We start from the raw sequence: 27923 nt of genomic DNA, 5'->3' as shown, positions 1-27923 counted from the left end.
GACCTTGAAGTTAATGCCCATTTTATTTAATTGCATCATCTATGAATAAATGTTAACCCTAGCATGTTATGCCCCATTATTTTTGGTGCATTTTTCAACTCCCTGACTGAATTATATCAGTCAATTTATTGTCCACTGTCAAGTAAGCAAGCAAAGCATTATTTCTTGCAAAGAATTCCAGCATGGAACAGGAGAAATACTATGAGATGCTTGAAAATACTGTTTTACAATGCTAACTAAAACCAATTAGACTAACTATTATGGCCTACAGTTTACTGTAAAATCAGTATATGCAAGTACTAGTTGCTTATTGAGTCTGAGAAGCAATTTCTAGTCTGTGTAATTTCTGATAAATCTATTAATGGGAACTGCATACCTCCCTGCTTAAACTATCATTGATTAAGAATATCTTGCTGCTTGCTGTGCTAAAATGTATCAGTAACTTTCTAATACTGGAGAGTTCAGTCATATTTTAGTGCTACTGCACAAGCTACAGACCTTTTCAGAAAAAGAGATTTATCTTGATATTTTGTTGGCGGAAAGAACTGAAAATGGCTGAGCCATGCTCACCAAAAGAGCACTTAAATTCATATTATCTTAAGGTTCTTTTATAATGATTTTATTGATAAAATCATTTAAAGTTATATTTTAATAACTTGTTTCAAGAAATGCAAAACTCATGCTTGAAAAAAGTGAAACACAGAGAGAGGGAAGTTTCCCTTGAAATGGGTACACACAGTAAATTTTAATTAATTGGCATTCCTTTAATAGAGTAAACCTATCTTGAGGCATCTCAAACTTATTCCATGTTTAATTTGTAAGCAACTGATTAAAGCTGAAAAATATTCATATGTCTTTATTGCATAAGATGAAGTTAGGTGGGTAGCACCTTGTCTACCTATACCTTTGAAATTGCCATCCTTAATTAACACAGACCGAACACCCAGACTAACCAATTTAGGCTGATGTTCAGCCTTACAACCTTTTAAGACAAGTACTAAGTGCTTTAATGAATCCATTATGAGAACTGGTAATTAAGAAAATGCCTCTAAGGATCTTGCTTCATTCTGAAGACTGGCACTAAAAAGTTTACAAATGTATTATGTATAATTGACTGTAAGAATGGGATGTAAGTCTGAGTCATAATGGCAGATCACAGACAGTAATGGCTCATGGATCTGATCCCACAAGGTACAAAGGATTAGAGCTTCCCCCATATTAAGAGAACTACAATTATGTTTGCTTGTGAATGAAAATGTACCAGATTTCCATTCATTGATCAAGATATTTATTTTACTCAATGGAAGTTGCACAGTACATCCACACCCTGTATAAACCATGCACTGTTTTGAAAAGAATGGGCAAGAAATACTGGCAGAGGGCATGCCTTTACTTTCATAAAATTAGAAAGCCTATACTCAATAGAAAGAGAGCTAGTTCAAACAAAACAGCCCATGGTGGGTTGTTTAAGCCATAATGAGTTGTGGTATGTGCCAGGCAGCATTCTGCATATTCAACCTCCAGCACTGTTCTTGTGTCCAAACCAGCCTCCCATGTGGTTTGTCGTGTTATGCAAGGGCTTCTTAACTGTCACATAATCCACAATGACCCTGTTCAGATGCAATAAGAATCCCTAGTTGAGGAGTGAAATGTGCAAAATGCTAGCCTGCACACACCAGGGCCCACAGGGGTTTCGACAGGCAACAGTGGACTGTTTTGGTTATGCAGAGCAGGTAATAAGGTAGGTATATTTATTTATTAAATTTAAATGTTGCTTTTCACCTAGAAAACAGTGATGATAACCATTCTGATTCAACAATAGAACAAAGAAAATCTTCAACTATGGGTAATCAGTAAATTTTTTCTCTGAGTGGCCACATCCTATCAAACAAATAAATGATTAAAAGCAAAAACTCATCTAAGGAAGTTAAAGGAGTATCTATTAGATAATGAACTACAAACCAAATGCAAACCAACTAGGAAAAATGCATAGTTCTGGTAGAGAAAGTTGCAATTGCACAGAATTCCACAAGATGATCCACCTAGAGGAAATCTTAGAAAATGCAGCCCTTATTCAAAGGGACAGCTGCAGTGATCTGATTAAATTCTATCCATTGTAGGTTTGAGTGAGTAAACTCAGTGCAGGTCAGATATCCTGTCTCTATTAGGAAACAGTTATAACAATGAATTATCCGCTTAAAGTGAAACCCCAGAACAGTTCAGAAGATGAGTATCACACAGAACCTTGTTCCTCTGCAGACTACAGAAGGCACTAAACAGTTGCGAGAGGAAAAGAGTCAGGTCCTGTGTAGGTGGAGAACAACAAAAAAGCAGAAAGACTGCAGAGGTCCTTTCAAATGTATCTAGTGATGGGTTGTGAAAACACCATGGAGAATTCTGTGGGTGGATGATAAACTGGTATGACAGATAGCGGGACTGTGACAGAAGGCATCAAAAAGTCGTGATGCTTCAGACTGCAGAGAATATCCTTGGAGTATGCAAGAAGAAAGAAGCCTCTGGAAGTCACTTGAGCTGAAAATACTTGCCATTTAAAAGAATAAGACCATTTAGCGAAAACTATCTGGATTTTAGCAGGACAAGTGTTTACATTAAAATTGACTGCAATGATTTCCTCCAAACAATTTCTCCCAACTGTGTTAACTAAATGAAAAGAAGCTAGTGTGAATGTTGCATTTGGCTCCTTCTGAGATAAAAAGTTTATGTTGGAAAAGGTACACAAGAGGGCTCTCATGTGACCCTACTTTGGCAAAGACTCTCTGAGCAGGTGGACAGGAAAATAATTCATGTATCCTGCTGTCCAACAAAGGAAACATAATGAAGACTCCATGCACACTGTGACTCTGGTAAATGCCTTCCAAAGGGGATTCATCTCTGAACAGTTATCAGATGAAGTCGGATCTAAATCACACATGTTATAAAAATGAAGTATGGGCTTCATGGGAAAGGATAGTAAAAAGTGGCACCAAAAGCTAAGTAGGAGAGCTTTTAATAGCCAGCATGCAATCCTAAAATTTAAGGGCCTGATGGTCTCCAACTTCCAGTAATTTTCAAGGAACTGCACTGTGGCCCTAAATTTGTGAGGCGAGAATCATAGAGGAGACAGTTCAAACAAGAGGCATCACACTTAGAAAGGTGCTGAGACGACATTTCACATGTCAAGGTCCTGCAATTCCTCAGTCCACTCTAGTCCTTGTTGTCCACACATCAGGTTTCCTAAGCAAACATACACATCCATTCACCTAGTTTTTCTATGTAAGCGAGAACCCCAATTATGCAGAATGCCAGCTCAGGTTGAGGTCTATGTAAACAGCCTTTCCTACACAGATACTCATACCTTAGAAACATGGTAAACAGGCCAGGGATAAGGCCAGCCCCTTTGTGTGTATTATGCCTTTCAGGACATTCATCTGTAAAGGGGACAGTATAATCAGTTTAAACCAAAAAGGGAAATCTCATTAAATTTCATACTTTATTTTCAGAACATTACAAATACCGAAGCATACAAAAAGAATTATTCACTTGTGTCTTTCCCCACAAAAGGGGGTCATCTATACCACATATGTTAATTTAGACAAAATATAGCTTGTAAATGCCAGCATATGCTTTCTTCTATATATAAGCAAAGCTCATCATAAAATATTAGATGCATCAATCAAATTTTATTCAGTCATCATTTGCTCCACCAGCACACCATAATGCAACAAAATGTGAAAAGGTCTTACCATCCTTTGAATAAGTTTAGGACAGAGTGAGCTAATAAAAATGGAGTTAACTCAATATCCCTCAAGGAAGAGTGAAAGAAAACTTTCCCACGATAAGGGAGACTCACTGTTGTGTATGCCCTGGGTAAAAACTATTTATGAAGCAAGTTAGGGTACTAAGCTCATATGTTTATCGTACATCTCACACAACTGACTTTCTACAAAAATAGTTTTTGTCACAGCAAAAAGCAAGGCAGAAGGAGACAATATGGTTAACCATGGAAAGCATGCATAGGCTCCAAATTCTTTCAATCTATGTAAATTTAACAAAAGCAAGGACTTCATATAGGAAGGAAAGTGGTGAAAATCAAATTACTAGCATGTCTTTTTCAGGTTGTCCCATCTGTTTTCATTTTATTGGAAGGACTCCACAAGTAAATGCAGAGAATAAGAACTGAAGGACAGAGTTATCCTCAGAAAACCAAAAACTTCATGCCCACATGTCCTCTTTGCATGCATGCAAAGCTGTTCCATGCACTGATGCTACAATCCCATGCACTTTATCTAGGCAGACACACAATTAAATACAATGGGATATGTCTGAATAAAAATAAATGAAACTGTGGTATGAACATTATTTATGAAAGCAGAATACTGCAATTTAGAAATTTCACAGATTCTATGATAAGTTCTTTATCACAGAATTTGTCATAGGAAGGAATAAACTACTTCGACTTTTAACAACAGGTTTCCCTTTTATAGTGGGAACTGCTGTAGCACCAATGGTCTTGCTAAATGTATTTTCCATCTGATTAAATTATTTAAGGCTGGCACAATTTTATTTTATTATTTATTTTATTCATTAAAAGCTTTTGTATCCCATCCCCTCTCCTTCATGGATCACTGCCTTGTCATGGCGAAGGGGCTTACGTAGCTCAATGAAGCTATGAGCTATGCCATGCAGGGTCACCCAAGATGGACAGGTCATAGCAAAGACCTTTGACAAAACGTGATCCACTGGAGAAGGAAATGGCAACCCATTCCAGTATCTTTGCCATCAAAACCCCATGAACACTACCAAAAGGCAAAAAGATATGACACCGGAAGATGAGCCCCTCAGGTCGGAAGGTGTCCAATGTGCTACTGGGGAAGAGCAGAGGGCTAGTACTAGTAACGCCAGAAAGAATGAAGCGACTGGGTCAAAGCCGAAAGGACACTCAGTTGTTGATGTATCTGGTGGTGAAAGGAGAGTCGGATGCTGCAAAGATCTATACTCCATAGGAACCTGGAATGTAAGATCCATGAATCAAGACAAGCTGGAAGTTGTCAAACAAGAGATGACAAGACTGAACATCGACATCTTAGGAATCAGTGAACTAAACTGGACAGGAATAGGTGACTTTAATTCAGATGATCATCAGGTATACTACTGCGGGCAAGAATCCCTCAGAAGAAATGGAGTAGCCTTCATAGTCAATAAAAGAGTAGGAAAAGCAGTACTGGGATACAATCTCCAAACTGACAGAATGATCTCAGTTCGAATCCAAGGCAAACCATTCAACATCACAATAGTTCAAGTCTATGCCCCAACCACTGGTGCTGAAGAGGCTGAAGTTGACCAGTTCTATGAAGGCCTACAGCACCTTCTAGAAATAACTCCAAAAAACGATGTCCTTATCATCATGGGGGATTGGAATGCTAAAGTAGGAAGCCAAAAGATAACTGGAATAACAGGCAAGTTTGGCCTTGGAGTACAAAATGAAGCAGGGCACAGGCTGGTAGAATTTTGTCAAGAGAATACAATGGTCATAGCAAACACTCTTTTCCAACTAAAAAGCAGAGACATCACCCCGCCAACAAAAGTGTGTTTAGTCAAGGCTATGGTTTTCCCAGTTGCAATGTATGGCTGTGAAAGCTGGACTATAAGGAAGGCTGAGTGCAAAAGAATTGAGGCCTTTGAATTGTGGTGCTGGAGGAGACTTCTGTGAGTCCCTTGGACCACAAGGCGATCAAACCAGTCAGTCCTAGAGGAGATCAACCCTGACTGCTCTTTAGAAGGCCAGATACTGAAGATGAAACTCAAATACTTTGGCCACCTAATGAGAAGGAAGGACTTCCTGGAGAAGAGCGTAATGCTGGGAACAATAGATGGCAAAAGAAGAAGGGGACGGCAGAGGATGAGGTGGCTAGATGGAGTCATTGAAGCAGTTAGTGTGAGCTTGAGTGGACTCTGGGAGATGTGGAGGACAGGAAGGCCTGGAGGAATGTTGTCCATGGGGTCACAATGGGTCGGACACAACTTCGCGACTAACAGCAACAATCCTGTCCCCTACACAATGTCTCAGGATGACAATTTTCCTGTTTGCCTCATGGACCTAGCCCAAACAATATGCTTCCCCATCTCTCCTCTACAAGTAGTAGTGAAGAAGCAAGAGCGTATATTCCACCTATCAGACCACCAAGCTTTCACATACAGGTGCATACATAGATAGAATCCAGCTCACAACATCCCAGAACATGTCATTGTTTCCAGATTTTAAATGGGATAGCAGTTATTCAAGTTTATACGTACTTGTATTATTTATTTATATATTTAAAAATTTTTGTAGTCTGTCCTATAAATAAAAGTCTCAGGCCAGTCCAACAAAAAAGGCACAGCAAAATTAAACTTATATTCCATGTTACTCATCCCATGAACTCTGTACTTTGTTCAAATATCACGCAAGTCACAGATATCTATTTGGTCCACATCTACACAAAGACAGATCAAGGGAAAGCATTACCTGTTTCAGGTCATGCTTGCCCTCAAGTCTACTGAATATGATGTCTGCAATTTCTTTTAAGAACACTGAACTGAACAAAACTGGAACTCCTCAATCGTTATTCCTTCTATAGCTAAAATCCAGGGATGTTGATTATTCATGCATAAGAGAAGAAAAAAACTGGGTGGGGGGGCGCCTTGGGGCAGCACAAACTAGCTCAATGAGGACTAATTCTTCTGGTTTTCCCATTGGCAGCTGATCGGCTACTGTGTGAACAGAAAGCTGGACTAAACAGACCCTTTGTTTGATCCAGCAGGGCTTTTTCGGTGTTCTTCCCTGTGCTGAGTAGCCACGAAATGTTCACTTGACTGCTGAGAAAAATCTGCATAAGGGAACGGTTAACTGACAGAACACTGAAGAAGAACACACAATATTAGAACATTCTGTTGTAGGTCCCTTCTGTACCTCTACCACAATTTTTCTCTGTTCTGCTTTATATACAGTTATCATTCCATGTGCATTAACTTTTCTCTGTCTTTGTGAATGACTGATCTTGTTCTTTTTTCTCTATTTTTTTTTTGGGGGGGGGGGAAGGGAATACTCCACTGGATTATATTTATCCTAAAAATGCTCACACAGGGAACAAAACGAGAGCAAGGGTGAAAGATGGACTCTAAAGTACCATTTTGCCCAAACACATCTGACAAGGATCTTCCTTATTATTGTTAATAATGTGAACTGTGGTACTAAATGAATTAAAATGACAACAGTATGGAGGAAATATGTCTGGAACAAAAAAGGTCAAGTGCATTTACATTCCACGGTGCAAGAACAGAATATGAAAGCTCTGCCTACCACCATAATTACTGTAGTATGTGCTGGTTAAGCAGCAAACAAGGGATTTAAAGGGGTGGGCAGGTAAAGAAAAGGAGAAAAAGTAACATGATATGCTACCCAGGCATCCACATAGTTTCACAAGAGAATACAATAATAGCCAGGAGTTAAAAGCTATCAGATATGCCTTGCAAGGCATATTATTTTAACTATATTTACTGAAGTCTTTCTGAATATAAAGGCCACATATTAAAATGTCTCCTCTTATTTCCAAGAAAGTGATGTATCAGAGAGGATGATGGGAATATATATATATATATATATGTTGTTGTCACTGCTTTTGTACATGTCATTTAAAAAGTATCAATTAAATTTACAATTAAAGAAAAATAATGAAATGAAATGTTTTAGATGCCAACAACTTGTATATCAGCTTCAATGTGTAAGATGACATCATAATGAAGCAATGCAAAAGCATACTTTATTTGCTAAAAGGAAAACTGGATTAAATGTAATAACTGGTTGTAATATAAGGATCCATTAAACGTAAGAGATAGACTTGAATTTTCTGAAGGAGGGATACAAACTGAAAAAAGATTCACATAACACCCCCCCCCCGCACTTTTTATCTCTTGCAAGTTTTGTGTACCTCAGAATGAACAAGTGCAGAGAAGTGCACTGAAAGGGAACAAAACCAGCATTTCAGCAGATTGTCCTCTCTTTTTCCCCACATGGCTCTAACATTCAAGTGTTTGGCCATGGTGTGAACTAACCGGACAGCTGGTCTTGTTGTAAACTGCCCAGAGAGCTTTGGCTATTGCACAGCATTCAGATAAAACTAACAAATAATAAAACACTGTGATGAGCTATCAAGTGAGACACAACTCAATCAGTCAATAACATGGAGATATCACAGGTTTGAGGAGCACCTTGGAAGGCCTCTTCAGCAACTCCACCTCCAATCTTACTAGGAAATGTACAGCAGTGCTGCAGGGTACCACAGGATCCACTTACACAGCCCAGCAATGTAAAAGAAAGTGTTGGGCAAGGCACTTCCCACCACCATCTTAATTACAGAGTGCCAAACTATAAAAAGAATTAAAATTTAACAAAGAGAGAGGAGGGGGTATTCAGCACAGTGGGCTTTGTGAGTATGCGGGTCCTACTCTTTATCCCACCATTCTGATTATGACACCCATGTTTGGATACTGTGGGATTCTCAAGACAAAGCAAACTAAAAAGGCAAACTTCACTTTTGTATAGCTTCCCACACAGAAACCTCAAATTCCCAAGGACAAAGAATCCTGTTCAGTTTGAAAGCTGCAGATATTTTTGCAAACTGGACATCCTTTGCATTATATGGAGAGTACACTGTGCTCTTATGTTCTCTAAGAAAATCAGTGGACTTTGAATGTTTTGAAGGCTTTAATATGAACAAACTAAAGATACAGTGAGAAACTAACAGAGTCCATTGCTTCCAAAACCATAACCTTCCAGTAAGTATGCTCTTGACCAAAAAGCTACAGTCATGTTTTATAAGGGTCCTGACACAAAGGAATCATTGTTTTAGCACAATGGAGATGTCATACTGAAAAAATCCCCACATTTTCTCCTTAACCATTAATTATCTGCATATTTTAATTATGTCCATAAATGCATTGCAAACTATTGGATATATATAACCAATCTGCAATACATGTCCAATAAATATGGAGATGAAATTCAAGGAGGAGGAAGAAAGGAGGAACTTCAACTGGCAGTATCCATTTATGCCATTTTATGTTGCCTTTCAATATGGCATATTCCCAGGATGACTAGGAAGAATAAAAACCAATGCATATTCACTAATGCCATGCATACACCCACACACAAACACTAAATAAATAAATAAATAAATAAATGTAAACCTAGCAGTTATAAAACTTACAACAGTCTGACAGTATTAAAAACAAAGAAAGCTTTAACCATTAAAACTCTAGGAAAATCAAATGCCTTCACCTAGTACCAAAAATCAAAGATTTCACAAAGAAAACAAACCTCCCTGGAAAAGTGATATCAAAATGGAGAATGCTTTCTTCCCTAACTGGAAGTTTTTTTGGGAGGGGCACCTAGAAAAAAGTTGCAAAATATTATCCCAGTGCACAAGTAAGCTGGTGTGGACTCAGGAGTTGCATCAGATGCCTTGATCCTAAGCCATAAGAAGTTTTAAAGGAAAGCATCATCACTGTAAATTGTGCTTAGACACACGAAGGTAACTAAAAAAATATGTTACCATCAATTGGTTCTTGTCCATAGCTTTGAATAAACTGAAGTTTCTAGTCAGTCTACAAAAGAAATCACATGTACAATGAAATAGTCTAATCTGAAGGTTACAAGAATATAAATAACTGTGACCTGAAAACTCTCTCCAGATGGGATCTTAGCTGGTGGTAGGCACTCCAAGACTTTGATGCCACTTCCTAGAGCACTACCAAGCTGTTCTCCTAATCTTTTAAGGGGAGTACAACCAAATTCCGAACTGGTTGAACTGCATTTCTTCTGGCTACCCAATCAACCCACACCAAGTACCTCAACCTGAGAGAATTGGGCATGTTCAGCCTTGATAAGAAAAGACTGAAGCGGGACATGATTTCCCCCTCAAAAGCTGAAGTACCTCAAAAGCTGTCACAAAGAAAAAAGTCAAGATCTCTTCTTGCTGACACCAGAGGGTAGGGCATGAAATAATCAAGTCAAGTTTCAATAAACTCAATTCAGGCTAGATATCAGGAAAAGTTTCCTCACTGTCACAGCAATACAAGAGTGGAATCAGCTGCCTAGAGAAGTCATGGAAGTCCCACATTAGAGACATCCATCTGAGTGGGATGGTTTAAATTGCTGTCCTACAACAGCAGGGACTTGGACTCAATCACCTTCATAGCCCCTTCCAACTCTAATATTTTATGAATCTTTTCTGTACCGAGCTTCACCTTCTATGATGACTATTTTTGTCCACTGAAAGGCTTAAACCACAGATATAACAATTATCACCACATCAAGGAAACACAATATGAGGAATCAAATGTGCAGGGATTGTACTAGCTTTTCATAAGGCATGTTGTCTTGAAAAACCCTCATTTGACTATCACAGTGTGAAAAAATTACTTCAAGCATAGTTTCATGCAGTTTTCATGTGCGATTGCTTTTACTCAAAGGAAGACTATATGGAAAATCCATGTTGGTATGAGGATATAACTACCTCAAATCAAGCATTTTTAATAGGTGTTAAAACCTAGCCAGCAGAAATGTACTTGGAGCACTGGCTATACCTATGGCAATAGGCTGGACATAAATAGCAGAGATGAGCTGTTATGAGCTTTGATATACCATGGATTCTTAGAACAGACTGAGAATTAAACTGATCACTCTAGTTAGCATTTATTATACTGAATGTTGGAGGTGCAGGCCATTTAGAAATCAGTTATCTAATACTGTCCCACTAAAGACCCTCAGTAAAAAAACAGTTAACAAAATTGGCCCTTCAATGATTACACTGAGATTTTATTGTATACTTTTCCTTGCACTTCATATGAAAAAGTGATATTAACACTAAATGTATCCATAATAAAAATACCTTCTAAAGGATGGTTATAGTTTTATTTTTAGATATACTCTACAGAAAAAATATCACAGTGGTTCACATCCTTCCAACTTTGTGGGCAAATTCTACAAGTCTGACAACAGAACTGGATATTAACATGCCTAAACAACAGACTTTGGCAACTAGCTGCCAATATTATAGGTTTACCATATATTTCTTGCCCACTCTTGGCTATCAGAAATGGTAAAGTAAGTGTCCTCTCTTGGTTGCAAAGTAAGGTCTATGGCATGCAGGTTCTAACTCCCAAGAAGTGGCTGGAACTGGTTGGCAGCTATATCTACTTATAGGATAGTAACCACATTTCCCCTCCATGGATCACTGCCTTGTGATCTCTGGTCCTCCCTTTTCTATTGTTCTCTTCTATTTCTTTGCACTGTTCATTTAAGAAGGCATTCTTATCTCTTCGAGCTATTCTCTGGAATTCTGCATTCAATTGGGTGTATCTTTCTCTCTTGCCTTTCACCTCCTTTTTTTCCTCAGCTATTTGTAAAGCTTCCTCAGACGGCCATTTTGCTTTCTTGCATTTCTTTTTCTCTGGGATGGTTTTAGTTGCTGCCTCTTGTACAATGTTGCAAACCTCCGTCCATAGTTCTTCAGGCACTCTATCTATCAGACCTAATTCCTTAATCTGTTTAATCTCTACTGTATATTCACATCAGGGATATGATTTAGGTCATACCTGAGTGGCCTAATGTTTTTCCCTACTTTCTTCAATTTAAGCCTGAATTATGCAACAAGAAGTTCATGATCTGAACCACAGTCAGCTCCTGGTCTTGTTTTTACTGACTGTATAGAGCTTCTCTATCTTTGGCTGCAGAGCACATAGTCAATCTGATTTCTATGTTGACCGTCTGGTGATGTCCATATGTAGAGTCGTCTCTTGGTTTGTTGGAAAAGAGTGTTTGCTATGACCATTGCATTCTCTTGATAAATTCTACCAGTCTGTGCCCTGCTTCATTTTGTACTGCAAGGCCAAGCTTGCCTGTTATTCCAGTTATCTTTTGGCTTCCAGCTTTAGCATTCCAATCCCCCATGATGATAAGGACATCATTTTTTGGTGTTAATTCTAGAAGGTGCTGTAGGCCTTCATAGAACTGGTCAGCTTCAGCCTCTTCAGCACCAGTGGTTGGGGCATAGACTTGGACTACTGTGACGTTGAATGGTTTGCCCTGGATTCGAACTGAGATCATTCTGTCATTTTGGAGATTTGGTTTTCACGGCAAGAATACTGGGGTGGATTGCCATTTCCTTCTCCAGTGGATCACGTTTTGTTAGAGCTCTCTGCTAAGACCTGTCTGCCTTGGGTGGCCCTGCACAGCATAGCTCATAGCTTCATTGAGCTACCCAAGCCCCTTTGAAGGGAACGTTTCATGCAAAATGGGCATGATAAAGGGCCAAAATGGCAGGGACCTAACAGAGGCAGAAGAGATTAAGAAGAGGTGGCAAGATTACACAGAAGAACTATACAAGAAAGAGCTTAATGTCCCTGATAACCATGATGCGGTGGTCACTGAACTTGAGCCAGACATCCTGGAATGTGAAGTCAAATGGGCCTTAGGAAGTCTAAGCAACAACAAAGCTAGTGCAGGCGACAGTATTCCAGCTCAGCTATTCAAAATCCTAAAAGATGTTGCAGTAAAAGTGCTACACTGAATACGCCAGCAAATTTGGAAAACTCAACAGTGGCCACAGGAGTGGAAAAAGTCACTTCACATTCCGATCCCAAAGAAGGGCAATGCCAAAGAATGTTCACACTACCACACCATTGCACTCATTTCACGTGCTAGCGAAGTTATGTTCAAAATCCTACAAGCTAAACTCCAGCAGTATGTGGACCGAGAACTACCAGAAGTACAGGCAGTATTTCAAATAGGCAGAGGATCTAGAGATCAAATTGCCAACATACGCTGGATCATGGAGAAAGCTAGGGAGTTCCAGAAAAACATCTACTTCTGCTTCACTGACTATGCTAAAGCCTTTGATTGTGTGGAACACAACAAATTGTGGCAATTTCTTAAAGAGATGGGAGTACCTGACCATCTTATTTGTCTCTTGAGAAACCTATATGCGGGTCAAGAAGCAACAGTGAGAACTGGACACGGAACCACTGATTGGTTCAAAATTGAGAAAGGAGTTCCGCAAGGTTGCATACTGTCGCCCTGCCTATTTAACTTATATGCAGAGCACATCATGAGAAAGGCAGGCCTAGATGAATCACAAGTTGGAATTAAGATTGCTGGGAGAAACATGAGCAACCTCAGAAATGCAGATGATACCACTCTAATGGCAGAAAGTGAAGAGAGACTAAAGAGCCTCTTGATGCGGGACAAGGAGGAGAGTGCAAACGTTGGCTTGAAACTCAACATTAAGCAAACTAAGATCATGGCATCCAGTCCTATCACTTCTTGGCAAATAGATGGGGAAGAAATGGAGGTAGTGACAGATTTTATTTTCCTGGGCTCCAAGATCACCGCAGACGGGGACTGCAGCCAAGAAATTAAAAGACGCTTGCTCCTGGGGAGGAAAGCTATGGAAAATCTAGACAGCATACTAAAAAGCAGAGACATCACCCTGCCAACAAAAGTGTGTTTAGTCAAGGCTATGTTTTTCCCAGTTGCAATGTATGGTTGTGAAAGTTGGACCATAAGGAAGGCTGAGCGCTGAAGAATTGAGGCCTTTGAATTGTGGTGGTGGAGAAGACTCCTGCGAGTCCCATGGACTGAAAGATGATCAAACCAGTCTGTCCTAGAGGAGATCAACCCTGACTGCTCTTTAGAAGGCCAGATACTGAAGATGAAACTCAAATACTCTGGCCACCTAATGAGAAAGACTCACTGGAGCAGAGCCTAATGCTGGGAACAATTGACGGCAAAAGAAGAAGGGGACGGCAGAGGATGAGGTGGCTCGATGGAATCACTGAAGCAGCATGGTGGAGGACAGGAAGTCCTGGAGGAATGTTGTCCATGGGGTCGCGATGGGTCAGACACGACTTTGCGACTAACAAAAACCACATATATCCTGGGCAGAAAGCAACTGCTAGTAGATTGTGATCTTGCAGTCTCTGATTAGTCAGCCACATGTTCTGCCTTGCTATTGCCTCCACTCTGTTTGATTTATGAACTTTATTTAATTGGCTTCTGAACTTTTCTTGCCTGTTGGACATTGCCCATTCCAAGAGCATCTTGTACAAATGCCCTTATATCAAGCTAGTTGCACTGGATTAAGAGCTGCTGATGTTGCACAGTAATTAAACTGAGGCAGGAATAAGAAACTCCTTATTTTGAATTTTGCTACAGCCTTCATCAATAGGAGCCTTAGGCAGCTACTTTCTCTCAGCTTCAATCTCTTCTTTTGAGATACTAAGAACAGCACACCTGAAAGGGCTGTTTTAAGAATCACAGCTAGATGTGTGAATAATTGAAAGTGCTATAAAATGTTAAGTATTTCCATTACTACTACAATACTCAACTATTACAAAAACTCAGTCTTGACAAACTATTTACAACCACCCCTGTACAACAGCAGTTCAAAGAAACACTCATATGATGCTAACTTCTCTTTGAGGGGCAGAAAGAGATTCACCAGAATCGAGATTTGAACCCATTCAGGAAAAGCCTGCAGGAAGCACATTATCATCCCAAGAAGTAAAACTCATCACTAAATATTAATTTGTGGGTGTGGATTTTTTTAGAAAGAGTTGTAAAATTAATGTGTATTTACTTGTACAATTATGTGTTGTCTATGGCTGTACACCTTCCTACTGATGTCATTAAACTAATAGAAAATGAAGGTATAGGTATAAGCATGCCAGTTTGATGAATGTCAACCTCAAGTTACATATTTGCTTATTCCTTTCACATCAGCGCAATATGCCATCTAATGCATTACTCCTCAGACTTTTAAATGTGTTATTCCAAATACATTTACTGCAATTTAGCTTAAAAGCAGCTTTGATTATTCATCTGAAAGGTAAAGTGGTAACCCATACCTTAACTTCTTTGCCATTTGATACGTTAAACAACCGTCATACCTTAAACCTACTTTAATAAAGCACACAGTTATTAAAGCATTGCAGAATAGCCTTAGAGCATACATGCTCCATTAAATTTGCTTACATCTAATTATGCCTGCCCTAGGCAGGTGAGAAATTTAGCCCGATAAGATCTTTCTTTCTACCTGTAGTGCAAAAAGAAAAAGAAAAAAAGGCATCCATTTTCTATCTAATTACTATCTACAACTATTTATGGCATTTGTGCTTTAAAAGAAAATGCCACAAAGGCTCTTTGTGTACCAGCAAGCCCATTCTAACTTGTTCTAAGCTGCTGAGATACAAAGACAAGCTTATCTTGCTTAAGGGATGACACAGGTCACCAGCAAGATCACCCCTGCAGTCATTTCTTATATCACTCAAGAGTTACCCATTTCTAAGCTTATACATCAAAATGCACCTTGCTGCTAAACAAGTTGGGCTGAATTAAAATACCATTCCTGAGGACATTACAAACCCAGCCAACAAAATCTATCTCATCTTCATGAAACACAATCTGGATATAGGCAAATATTAGATTTAGGTTTATTTAACAACATATTTATAAACCTCTTTTTATCAAACAGGTAGCAAACTAGTGAACAATAACTGTAAGCAAACTGGCCATTCAACCACAAACTATAACAATAAAATATCATAATGAACCCATTTTTTTAAAGGCACTAAATGCACAATAGGACAGGAAGAAATAAACACCTTTCTTAACCACATGCACTCCAAGTGTTTGGGACAACAAATCCTAGCATTCTTGACCACTGACCACTGGCTCATGATGTTAAAGTCCAAAAACATCTGGAAGAAACCAGGATGAGGAAAACTGGCACAGGCAAGCAGAAAAGATTTGAACTGGAACCAAAATTATTCTAGGGCTGGCACCAATCATACCTATACAGAGAGGGTGTTTCACAAATTCTTCCATAACAGAATTTATGCTGCCTACCTGTCACATAGCATATGAAAGGTACTATGAGAAGAATTTCCCCAGCAGACCTTAAGAAAAGGGTGAGATGATACAGAGAATGGTATACTACCAAGTACAGTGGTACCTCGGCTCACAAACTTAATCCGTTCCACAACTCTGGTCGCGACCCGAATTGGTCGCAAGCCAAGTCAAATTTCCCCATAAGGTTCAATGTAAATAAGGTTAATCTGTTATGTAAAGATTTTTTTAATCACAAAAATATGAAACAAAGTAACAAAGCACAATACAGCAGAGAACACTAACCTGGGGGGGAGGTTGTTTGGAGGAAGAGTCCAAACGATAATCATGCGATAGCAATTGTGTTGGGGGGGGGGGGGGGGGGGGGCCCACGATCGTGTTTGGGGGGGGAAGGGGGGGGTGATCACGATCATGGGTGGGGGGGGGGGAGAGTGATGGCCCCCTCCCCCATTTATCTTATTCTTTGTAACACACTTCCATTTACTGATAGGACTCTGTTGTCAACCTTAAGTGCAGATAGGAGAAAGAACTGGTCGTCACAACAGACCCAGAAAGCTAGAGTCAAAAAGGTAGCAGAAAGAATGGATGAAGTAGATTCCCCAGTGGTGGTGACCTGCAATGTCTGTGCAATATTTGTTTTCCTGCCTGAGGTCAACATGGCCTATGTGTGCAACAAGTCCAAGCTAGTAGCACTGTTAGAAGAAAAGCTGAAAGCACTAGAGCAACAAGGTTCCACCCTCAAAAGATGAAGAGTTTTTAGCCACAGAAGTAGAACTGCAACAGCTAAGAGTAGTGTAAAAGCTAGAAGTGCCACAGCAAGCAGAGAGAGAAAAACAGAAACCCGAGGCAAGGGAAAATGAGGAGGGAAGTCCCTTGAAAGGGTTGACAGTGCAAAACAACAACAACAACAACCCTTGAAGACACTCTGCACCAGTGGAAGGCTTGAACTGCTTTCAGTTACTTGAGGCTAAGACGAGAGGGCAGTCTGCTGTGGAAGAAGTGCAAGACATCCTGTGCAACACTGAATAAGAGGCAAAAGGTCTTGTAAAGATTGTATCAGTGATACCAAGGCTTACAAGACCAAGAAAAGAAGAGTGGATAGAAACACTCAGAAAAACCCATATTCATCAGATATGCTGTTTCCTGGAGGACAGATTAGAAAAACAAAAACAAAGCAAGTCAAAAGGGACCTCCTGGGCCATATAGTCTGACCCCTGACTCCAGCCGGCTCCACTTATGTCATCCCCAATATTGGTTGTCCAGTCTTTTCACTGACGGGGTCTCAACCACCTCCCTTGGAAGCCCATTCTATATCCTAGGAAGTACATCAAGAAGTACTTCCTGACATCCAACCTGAAGTCTGGTTCCTTGAGCTTTGCCCCACTGGAATGTGTCCTGTCCTCCACTGCAGGGAAGAACAGGTCACGACCCTCGTCCACATGACATCCCCTCACATACCTGTACTTCAGTTCTAACAGTGCCCAATAACACTCTTCCAAAAATTCAGGAAGAAAGCACATGGTCTTCGATGTCTATATAATAATGTTCTGAGTATGGGAAACAAACAGCATGAACTTGAACTCTTATTAATACAAAAGGGTGAATACAACCTTATAGGTATAACTGAAAATAGGTGTGACAACTCCCATGACTGGAATTCAACAGCTGAAAGATATAACTTGTTCAAGAAAAACAGAAGGAACAGAAAGGGACACAGAGTTGTACTATATGTTAAAGATACATATTTCTGCACAGAAATACAGGAGGATGAGCTTAGTACCCCCACCAAGAGCCTCTGGATTAATATAAATGGAGCAGGAATAAAAGGAACACAGTGTTGGAATGTATTCCCCACCACTCAGTCAAGGAGAAGACAAGAATTAAATGTTTGAAAAGCAGATTACCAGTGTTTCAAGCACACAAGATTGCGGCGTTATGGAGGACTTCAATTTCACCAATATTTGTTGGGAGACCATTTTTGCCAAACATGGATCTCCAAGAGATTTCTAACATGCGTTGCTAACAACTTACTCCAACTGAAAGTGGAGGAAGGAATAAGAGGAATGGCTATCCCTGACTTGATACTTATCAACAGGAAATACCTAGTGGACAAAGAGGCAGCTACAGGAACTCTGGAGGAAAGTGACCATGTCATAATTGAATTCTTGATTCTAAAGGAAGCAAAAGCCAAATGCAACCAAAGATGTACTCTGGGTTTTAGGAAAGCAATTTTAATAAGCTTAGAACAATGATAAGTAAAATCCCATGGCAAGTAACACTAATGAGAAAAGCAATCTAAGAGAGCTTTTTTTTTTAAAGGACATTCTAAAGATACAATTACAAATGATTCCAACAAAGAGAAAGTGGTAGAAGACAACAGAAGAAGCCCATGTAGCTTCACAAAAAGTCTAGAGATGATCTGAAAACAAAAAGAGACATGTATAGGAAGTAGTAGGAAGGCCAGGCTACAAAAAAATAACACAAGCAGGTAGCACAGAATTGCAGGAATGGTGTTAATGAGGCTAAAGCTAGGCATGAACTGAGGCTAGTGAGGGCAGCTAAAAGCAACAAAAAAGTCTTCTTTAGATAAGTCTAAAGTAAAAGCCAGGAAAGAAATGGACATTCAGCTATTCAATGTAGAAGGCAAAATGATAACAGATGAGAGGGAAAAAGCAATATTGCTCAGTCTTCTCTCAAAAGACAATCTATGACCTCCTGATGAAAGTAAAGTGCAAGTTGAAGGATCAGGATGGGAGCTCAGGAATGATAGGCAAATGGACAATGATCATCTAACTGGGCTGAATGAATTCAAATCTCCAGGGCCTGTTTAACTTCATCCTAGAGTCATAAAGGACCTGGTGGAAAACTCCTAGAACCACTGTCTATTATCTTTCAGAAATCATGGAGGACAGGGGAAGTGCCAGATGACTGGATAAGGGCAAATGTCATCCCTGTCTTCAAGAAGGGGGGCAGGGCGGTAAGAAACTGCAATTATAGATCAGTCAGTCTGATATCAATTCCTGGGAAAATTCTGGAGCAGATTATAAATCAGTCAGTCTACAAACACCTTGAAAACAATTCAGTGATTACTAGAAGCCAACATGGATTTCCCAAGAGCAAATCCTGCCAGACTTATCTAATTTCAGATTTTGATTGGTAACCTCCCTGATGAATGTGGGAATGCTGTGAACATAATTTATCTTGACTTCAGCAAAGCTTTTGACAAAGTACCTCATGATAAACTGATTAGCAAACTAGCTAAAAGAGAGCTAGATGGAACAATGACTACAAAATTCACAGTTGACTACAGAATTAGATTCAAAGAGTGCTCCTCAATGGCACCTTATCAAACTTGGGAGAGATAACAAGTGGTATACCACAAGGTTCAACCTGCGGTTGAAGTGCTTTCCAACATTTTCATTAATGACTTGGATGAGGAAGTGCAGGGAATGCAAGGTGCTCTTCATAGGTTGGAACACTAACCTGAAAACAATGGAATGAAATTAAGTCTGGGCAAAATGCCAAATTGTGCACCTAGCAAAAAGAAACCAATGCAGTGTTACAAGATGGGGAATATTTGACTCAGTGATACTGAAAGTGAGAAGGATCCTGGACCTCTCAATGCCAGGTCCGTCAATAATAAATCTTCCCTCATCCATGACTTGATTGTGGAGGAGGGGGCCGATCTGGCTTGCATAACAGAGACCTGGGCGGGAGAGGGGGGGATGTTGCCCTCTCTCAACTGTGCCCGCCCGGGTATCTGGTTCAGCACTGTTCACGCCCAGAGGGGAGGGGAGGGGAGGGGGGGGTCGCTTTGGTTTACCGAGACTCCATCTCTCTCACGGGACTTCCGGTCCCTTCGAGGCCAGGGCTGGAGTGCCTCTACTTGGTGTTGGGCGAACGAGACAGATTGGGGATTCTGTTGGTGTACCGTGCACCCTTCTGCCCAACAGTCTCCCTATCTGAGCTGACGGAGACCGTCTCGGACCTGGTGTTGAGGACCCCCAGGATGTTGGTCCTGGGGGACTTCAATCTTCGTGCTGAGTCTGGTCTAACCAGGGCGGCTCAGGACTTCATGGCCTCCATGACGGCCATGGAGCTGTCTCAACATGTCTCCGGCCCGACCCATGAACGTGGACACACTCTGGACCTGGTTTTCTCGACGGGGCAGGAAGAGGGTGACCTGAGGGTGAGAAATTTATGTTTGACTCCCCTGTCATGGTCAGATCACTTCCTGGTGAGGTTTGCGCTCGAGAGCGACCTCTCCCTCTGTAAGGGTGCGGATCCGATTGTGTGGGTCCGCCCCCAGAGCCGGATGGATCCGGATGGATTCCTGAAAGCCCTGGGGGAGTTTCTGGCTGACAAGACTGGTGTTCCTGTCGAGGCTCTGGTTGAACTGTGGAACAGGGAGATCACCAGGGCTGTGGACACGATCGCTCCTAAGCGTCCTCTCCCACCGGGCAGAGCCCGCTCTTCCCCTTGGTAAACACCTGAATTGCGGGCGATGAAGCAGGTTGGGAGACGGCTAGAGCGTAGGTGGAGGAAATCACGGGATGAATCTGACCGAACACACTTGAGAGCCCACTATCGGGCCTATGCTGTGGCGGAGAAGGCGGCGAAAAAGAAGTTTTTTTCCGCTTCCATTGCCTCCTCACAATGCCGTTCGGCGGAGCTTTTTCGAGTGGTGCAAGGCCTGGTTCACCCGGGTCCTAAGGAAGATCCGGTTCCACCCTCAAAGGCCCACTGTGACAACTTTGCCAGGCATTTCAGGGAGAAAATCGCTCAGATTCGTCACGAGCTGGACTCCACTAATGAATCAGAGGTTTCTGGGGAGACGCCAATGCTGCCGTGTGGTCCAGAATTATTGGATGAATTTCAGTTATTGCAGCCCGATGATGTGGACAAGGTGCTTGGACGAGTATGTCCCACCACTTGCCTATTGGACCCTTGCCCGTCTTGGTTAATAAATAATTCCAAGCACGGGATTGGGACCTGGATCTTGGAAGTAGTTAATGCTTCTCTGAGGGAGGGGTGGGTGCCTGCCCCTTTAAAGGAGGCGGTAGTCCGACCGGTCCTGAAGAAAGCGTCACTGGATCCAGAGATGGCCACTAACTATAGACCAGTGGCCAACATCCCGTTTCTGGGCAAGGTGTTGGAGCGGGTGGTGGCGGGACAACTCCAAGCACTCTTGGATGAAGCTGATTATCTGGACCCATTTCAGTCCGGCTTCAGACCTGGGTACAGTACTGAATCTGCCTTGGTCGCCCTGTACAATGACCTGTGCAGGGAGAAGGACAGGGGGAGTGCATCCCTGTTGGTTCTTCTGGACCTCTCAGCGGCTTTCGATACCATCGACCATGGTATCCTTCTAGATAGGCTAGCAGGATTGGGGGTCGGAGGCACTGCTTTGCAGTGGTTCCGCTCCTATCTCAACGGCCGATTCCAGAAGGTAGTGCTGGGGGACTATGGCTCTGCGCCATGGCAGCTATGCCATGAAGTACCACAGGGCTCCATTTTGTCCCCTTTGCTGTTTAACATCTATATGAAACCGCTGGAAGAGGTCATCAGGAGGTGTGGGCTACGGAATCATCAGTACGCTGATGATACCCAGCTCTACCTCTCGTTTTCCACCAATCCAGGTGAGGCAGTGGCTGTGCTGAACCGGTGCTTGGCCGAGGTAATGCGCTGGATGAGAGCCAATAAACTGAAGCTCAATCCAGACAAGACGGAGGTCCTGTTGGTTGGTGGATCGGGCTTCGGAGAGGGTGGATTTGACCTGGCCCTGAATGGGGTTGCACTCCCTCTTAGGGACAAGGTCCGCAGCTTAGGAGTACTCCTCGACCCGGAGCTTTCATTGGAAGCTCAGGTGACAGCGGTGGCGAGGAGCACTTTCCTTCAGCTTCGGCTGATTAATCAGCTGCGCCCCTACCTGGAGTACGACTGCCTGGCGACGGTGACACATGCGCTGGTGACTCCCCGCCTTATTTATTTTTATTTATTTATTTATTAAAACATTTCTATGCCGCCCCTTGCCAAGGCCTCGGGGCGGCTTACAACATTGAATACAAAATACATTAAAACAATGACAATTAAAATATATACAGTAAAATAAAATAAGCCGCCCTGGCCGAATAAAATTCAATAATATTAACATTTAAAATGCTGCATAAATAAAAAGGTCTTCGCCTGGCGCCGAAAAACAAATAACTTCTGTAACGCACTTTACGTGGGGCTTCCCTTGAAGACGGTCCGGATACTTCAATTGGTTCAAAATAGAGCTTCCAGGCTGCTGACGGGGACGGGGCGTTATGTTCACATGACTCCAGTCCTCCGACAGCTTCACTGGCTTCCCACTGAAGTCCGGGCCCAATTCAAGGTGTTGGTTATGACCTATAAAGCCCTAAACAGCTTGGGACCTGGTTACCTGAAGGAGCGCTTACATTCATATATGCCCGACCGCCCCTTGAGATCTGCGGGAGAGGCCCTTCTCCGGGAACCCTCCGTGAAAGAAATTAGGAGGGTAGGTACTCGGGGGAGGGCTTTCTCTGTGGTGGCGCCCAATCTATGGAATGTGCTCCCCAGAGAGGTCCGCCTGGCGCCGTCGTTATTTGTTGTTCGGCGCCAGGTGAAGACCTTTTTATTTAAACATCATTTTAATTGTTAACAATATTTACTTATTTATCTGGCCAGGGCGACTTCTTTTCTTTTCTTTTATAACTTTTCTAACTTCTTTTATATCATTTATATTTTTATTTATTTTATATTATTAATTTTAATTTTATATTGTTATTTTTGTATTGTATTGTATTTTATTGTGTTGTAAGCCACCCCGAGGCTTCGGCAAGGGGCGGCATAGAAATGTTCTAATAATAATAATAATAATAATAATAATAATAATAATAATAATAATTCTGGATCATAATCTCAATATGAGTCAATAATGTGATGTGGCTGCAAAAAGGGAAAATATCACTCCCAAATCCTGTGAAGTACTAGTTCCTCTATACTCAGCACTGGGCAGGGCTCATCTGGACCTCTGTGTGCAATTCTGGACACTACAGTTTAAGAAAGAGGCAGACAAGCTAGACAGAGTTCAGAGGAGGGCAACAAGGATGATCCAATTACTGGAAACAAAGCCCTGTTAGGAGTGAGTGAAATATGTTTAGCTTCAAGAAGAGAAACTGGGGGGAAATAGCACTCTACAAGTATTTGAAAGTTTGTCACAGAAAGGAAGGCCAGGATCTCCTTTCAATTATCCTAGAATGCAGGAAACAAAATAAATGAATTTTTAAATAAATAACTAAATGGCTTAAATCTTCCCTTTTCATTTTCCTATCATTTTAATGTTTAATTGATTTTAACTGGGGTTTTAGTATTTCAGTTGTTGGATGCTGTGATATTTTGTTTTATTCTATTCCTTTTTTATTGTAAGCTGTCCCAAGATGCTAGTGGTGGACGGATTAGAAAATATTTTAATAAATAAATAACAGGAAGCCAATTTCCAGATAAATCTCAGGAAAAATTTGAGTATCAGAGCGGTACAACAATGGAATCAAATATTTGTGGGGGGGTTATGGGTTAACATTCAGGATGCAACTGAGAGGGATAGTTCAACTTGGTGTCCTGCACTGAGCAGGGGCTTTGATCGATGGTCTTCTGCCCCCTTTAACTCTACTGTTCTATGATTCTATGGTTTTGTTAACATGGTACTAAATCCTGCCAACTAAAAAAAATCAACTAATTTGTGACCAAATAAAGGATTTTCTCTTCTTCTGTATAAATGTTAAGAAAGTGCACAAAGAATCTATGGTGGTCTCATGTCACTTTTTATGACAGAACTGCTGTAAAAACAAAATGATTCTGGCAAAATATCACTGCTGAAGAATTAATATTTTACTATGACTTCTAGTAGAAATTCTGGTTCCCAAATAATACATATTATATATAATATAGCAAGGTTGAAGTTTTTCTGTTAGCTCTTACCAAAGTTACCCTCAAGATGTGAACCTTTGCTTGAAAATAAGAGGAAAAGAACAGCATTAAAAGCTTAACAAAAATGGTTCACCTCATAGATGACGATATGACTTGATTCATATCAAGATTATACAACACAATTTATCAGAAATATATATTTTATCCACCCATGTAGAACAGATTCTTTCCTATTACACTGGTCATTCCTTGGTCTAATGGGCCACAAACCTCTACTGACCCCAAAAGGAAAAAGGTCCTTTTATCAAATTTTATACCTAAAACCTCATATAATACTTTTATGTGAAATGCTGCTCAGAGGGCTGTAATTCTGAAATGATATATTGTCCTATTAATATGTTTCTCATCAGTTTGTGTGGTTAAAGAACCCACACGCCATTCAATAAAGCTGACTTCAATACTGTGCTTCAACAGATATTTGTGACCGGTCAAACCATCTCCCATAGTAAGTCAGTTCAATGTTAAAATCACATTTTGGATGATGAAAGTCAAGCAACTGATTTTGAACTCTATGGTAAAATTACACTATCAAAATTACACTTGTATGCAATGTACGTTTAATTCACTTCTTAAAATAGTACTTGCAAAGAGCTATTTTAGGCTAACACACCAATTATACATTGAACTTAAATAAAAACAAACCATCTCAAATTATTACCAAGGGGGTAAATCTTTCATGTAGTCTGGTGGTATGACAAATCCATGCGCAACATATTCCCATACAAAGGACAAAACCAGGACTGGCTTTCTCTGAGATTCCAGGATACATCTGTTTTCCTTCTAACATAGTCACAACCTACCCTTTAAAATAGATCAGAGAAAAAACTATACATGCACAATGGGCCATTTCACACAATTAAATGGCCCACCGCAGCTTATTTAAGACATGGTGGGCTGTTGCATATTCCAGTGACCAGCCTGAGTATTCAATAACTAGCCACAGCTAGTCGTATCATATAAATCCAGTTAAACAACAGAATAGTTGAATCCTGCCCAGCACATATTGACAGATGCCACTGGCACAGCAGCTGTTTTGATCCTGAAAACCAGATTATGATGATGGGGAGCAAGTGGAATGGGAGAGGGAAAAATGCAGGACAAGAGAATGCTCCAAGAAAAGCTGAGGTAGTCTATCACCCTGTCACTAATCATTGCAAAACTGTTTCAGTCCTTGAAAAGTTATATATCAATTGCTGTTAGTAAAGATTTTACTTGCACCCTTTCATCAAAGTTGATTATACTTTATAGTGATAATGGTCCAGTGTCTAGTAATCTATTTGTATCACTCATAAATGAGCAAACTGTAAACTGCAGCATTATCTATGAACCTTTATTGAAAAACACGCACTCACTGAGCAAATTTAATGATGGATATCAAAATGGCTTTGTACTTTTTCCACTGTCTAGTGCGAAAACCATTTATCATCGACAAGTTTCATTAATTGTTCAGACATATAACCATACAACTGAAATTTGTCATATTTGTATTTCATATTTCATTGCTCCCTGATACTGTTTTCCTTCTTCCAGTTCATCTTAACTACAAAACAGATTTTTGTATTCACAGTATGATGGCAATCATAATGATGATTAGCTTGTTAATGAAGTTTTGACACAGGTACTATTGTAGGTTCATATTCTTACCAAGAGCTGCTACTTTTATGATTATGGCTTGAATGTCTGAGGATATCATTTCTCTGAACAAAGTTTCTTGGTTCTGGCGCCAAAGGTAAGCTAAGGGCTGCAGAGCAAGCCTCTTGCACCTATATGAACAAGGAAAAATTGGCTGTGTTATACTCATGCACAGGGATTTAAGTTCCAAAACAGGCACACACAAAATGATCTATGAATGCTACGTTTTAACTTAGCAAATTCTGACAGATTTTCCCATTTACACAATGGGAGAACAAAAAGCAGACATCTCCAGGTATATCATTTCAAATATGAAACACAGAAATGAGTACTCAAATGTCACTGGAGCACTATGTGCCACTTGGGATCACTGTAGGCCAGTGCATATATTTAGGACACTTATACATATAGACAATTCATTCAATTACATGAGGCCTGTTTTGTTAGAGACAAGAACTTATATACAATAGGGAATGTGTCAAATTTTTATCTTCCCTCTTTTATATCTTCCAAGTGTACATATTTGTATTTTATCCCTTGTAAATTGTGGAAACACCCCTACAATTATATATTTAGTGCCATACAAAAATTTAAATGTATGAAATTCCCAGAGTTAACGTCAAGAAAACTATTCCCAAAGTTAAGTATCTAAGCCCACAAATAAGCTAGCTATGCTGTCCTGAGGCAGACATAATTCTGTGAACAGCCTGAAATGCAATAATCCAAGAAATATGCCTAAAACTTATGACAGCGTTGAAAATAAGGTTAGAGAACAGAGATTTTAGAATACATGTTACTCTTAAATGCATTCAAACATGTTTTAATTCCTTAAAGGACCCCTTAGTAAAAGTGATACATATGGAAAGTGTTATTGAGACAGATAATTCAAGGATGCTATTTTAATATATTTTTCAAATGAGCTTACACAGCTCAGACCCCCTAACAGATATCTTAAAATGGTTCAATGAGCTACAATAAGCTGCTGTTGACAAATACATTGGTCTTAATGGCTATGCCACTTGATGTTTTACTCAAACCTTTCAATTTCTCTTTCTTTTAAATAACCCATACTTTATCACATTTACAGTGCAGTTCTACTTAGAAAATTAAGTTCCATTGCATGCATGTAGCCATAGTCTCAGTTTAATTTTGCTTGTGCTTATAATCAAAAAGTTGCAAGGAGACTTTATTTAACCAAGCAACATGCTGAAATACTACTTTTTGGAGATTTAAAATTTAATTCCATTTTCTATCTAAAATACACATAAATCATGAGGAAAAAATGAAGTAATCTAGGAAGCAGGAACATTACTAAAACAAGAAATATATGCAGGAATGTGAAAGAAAGTAATATAAGCTGTAACACTGCTTAATTTTTAAAAAAAAACTCTTCTATAGTCACTGAACCAATAAACAAGAACATATGTTCTTAATGCTGTTACTATGAATAGTGCTATTGACTTAAACAGGATTACTCATTCTAGTGAAGTTAATAGCACAAGATCATGTAGTCTGGGGATGAAGCAGTATGTTTTGCTGTCTAGCAAAAATAGCATGAAGTCTAGCGTAAAGTCCTTTTCTGCTATAAAATCAAAGTCAAAAAGCTATAATGCTTCTGTCATTTAGTAAAACTGGAAACTCCTTTACATACAGAAAAAAAATGCAAAAATGAGCTGGGATCCAAAGACTCACTTCAGGAGTGTATACTGACCCACCCTTTAACCAGCTGAGTCGTGAGCCATATTGCAACTTGTTTTTGAAACTTCCCCCCTTTGAAAACGCTGCACAGCATAGCAATTCGTTGTTAGAAAAAAATGAGTCCTTTATTTTCTGGAGTGGTTATGGTTCTTTATACCTTACCAACCATTTAAACCAAATATATGTCTTCTGTATTTGATTTGATTTACTTATTCAGTTTATATCCTGTATTACAGCCAGAAAATATGTCAAAGAGGGTCCCAACAATAAAGCAAATCATAACGATTCAATATATAATTACAATTGAGAGAGCATTCTTATGATCCGTTGGAGGTCAGAGACAGCACACTGGCCTTGGAAGGGAGAGCCAGAGATCTGACCCTAGATTCTACTGGCTCAGAGAGCTGCACCAGTTGCCTCTGCAAGGCTGAAAATGCAACTCAGAGATTCAGAAGATTAGGCATTTCAATGAGTGAGATGTGGACACCAGAAAGGCCAGGATATGAGATCTTGAGTCTTCTCAAACGTCCTTACCTCCCACTCCAAAATGTCCTTATTGTGCTGAAAAAGTCCTTCTAGAAAAATTGTAGGAAATCAAAGGAATGGTAAGCAAAAATGGCCTCAGCTGTTTGTCCTACCCTACCAACATCAGGTTCAG

The 27923-nt window shown here is 40.2% G+C and overlaps 1 protein-coding gene across 5 annotated transcripts in view; it reads right to left on the bottom strand.

Annotated features, from left to right (window-relative positions):
- Positions 1-27923, bottom strand: part of DPH6 (diphthamine biosynthesis 6) — a 267666-nt gene that overhangs the window by 174494 nt on the left and 65249 nt on the right. For all 5 annotated transcript variants that reach the window (XM_044436301.1, XM_044436302.1, XM_044436306.1 and 2 more), the window contains one exon: positions 25580-25698. In XM_044436301.1, the coding sequence (XP_044292236.1) occupies positions 25580-25698 (119 nt within the window). The remainder of the gene's footprint in view (positions 1-25579; positions 25699-27923) is intronic.

Source organism: Varanus komodoensis, unplaced genomic scaffold, assembly GCF_004798865.1.
Source record: "Varanus komodoensis strain SLA01 unplaced genomic scaffold, ASM479886v1 scaffold3, whole genome shotgun sequence".
In the NCBI taxonomy this organism is placed as follows: Eukaryota; Metazoa; Chordata; class Lepidosauria; order Squamata; family Varanidae; genus Varanus; species Varanus komodoensis.
The sequence above is the reverse complement of the archived record's forward strand: the minus strand, read 5'-3'. Positions and strand labels throughout refer to the sequence as shown.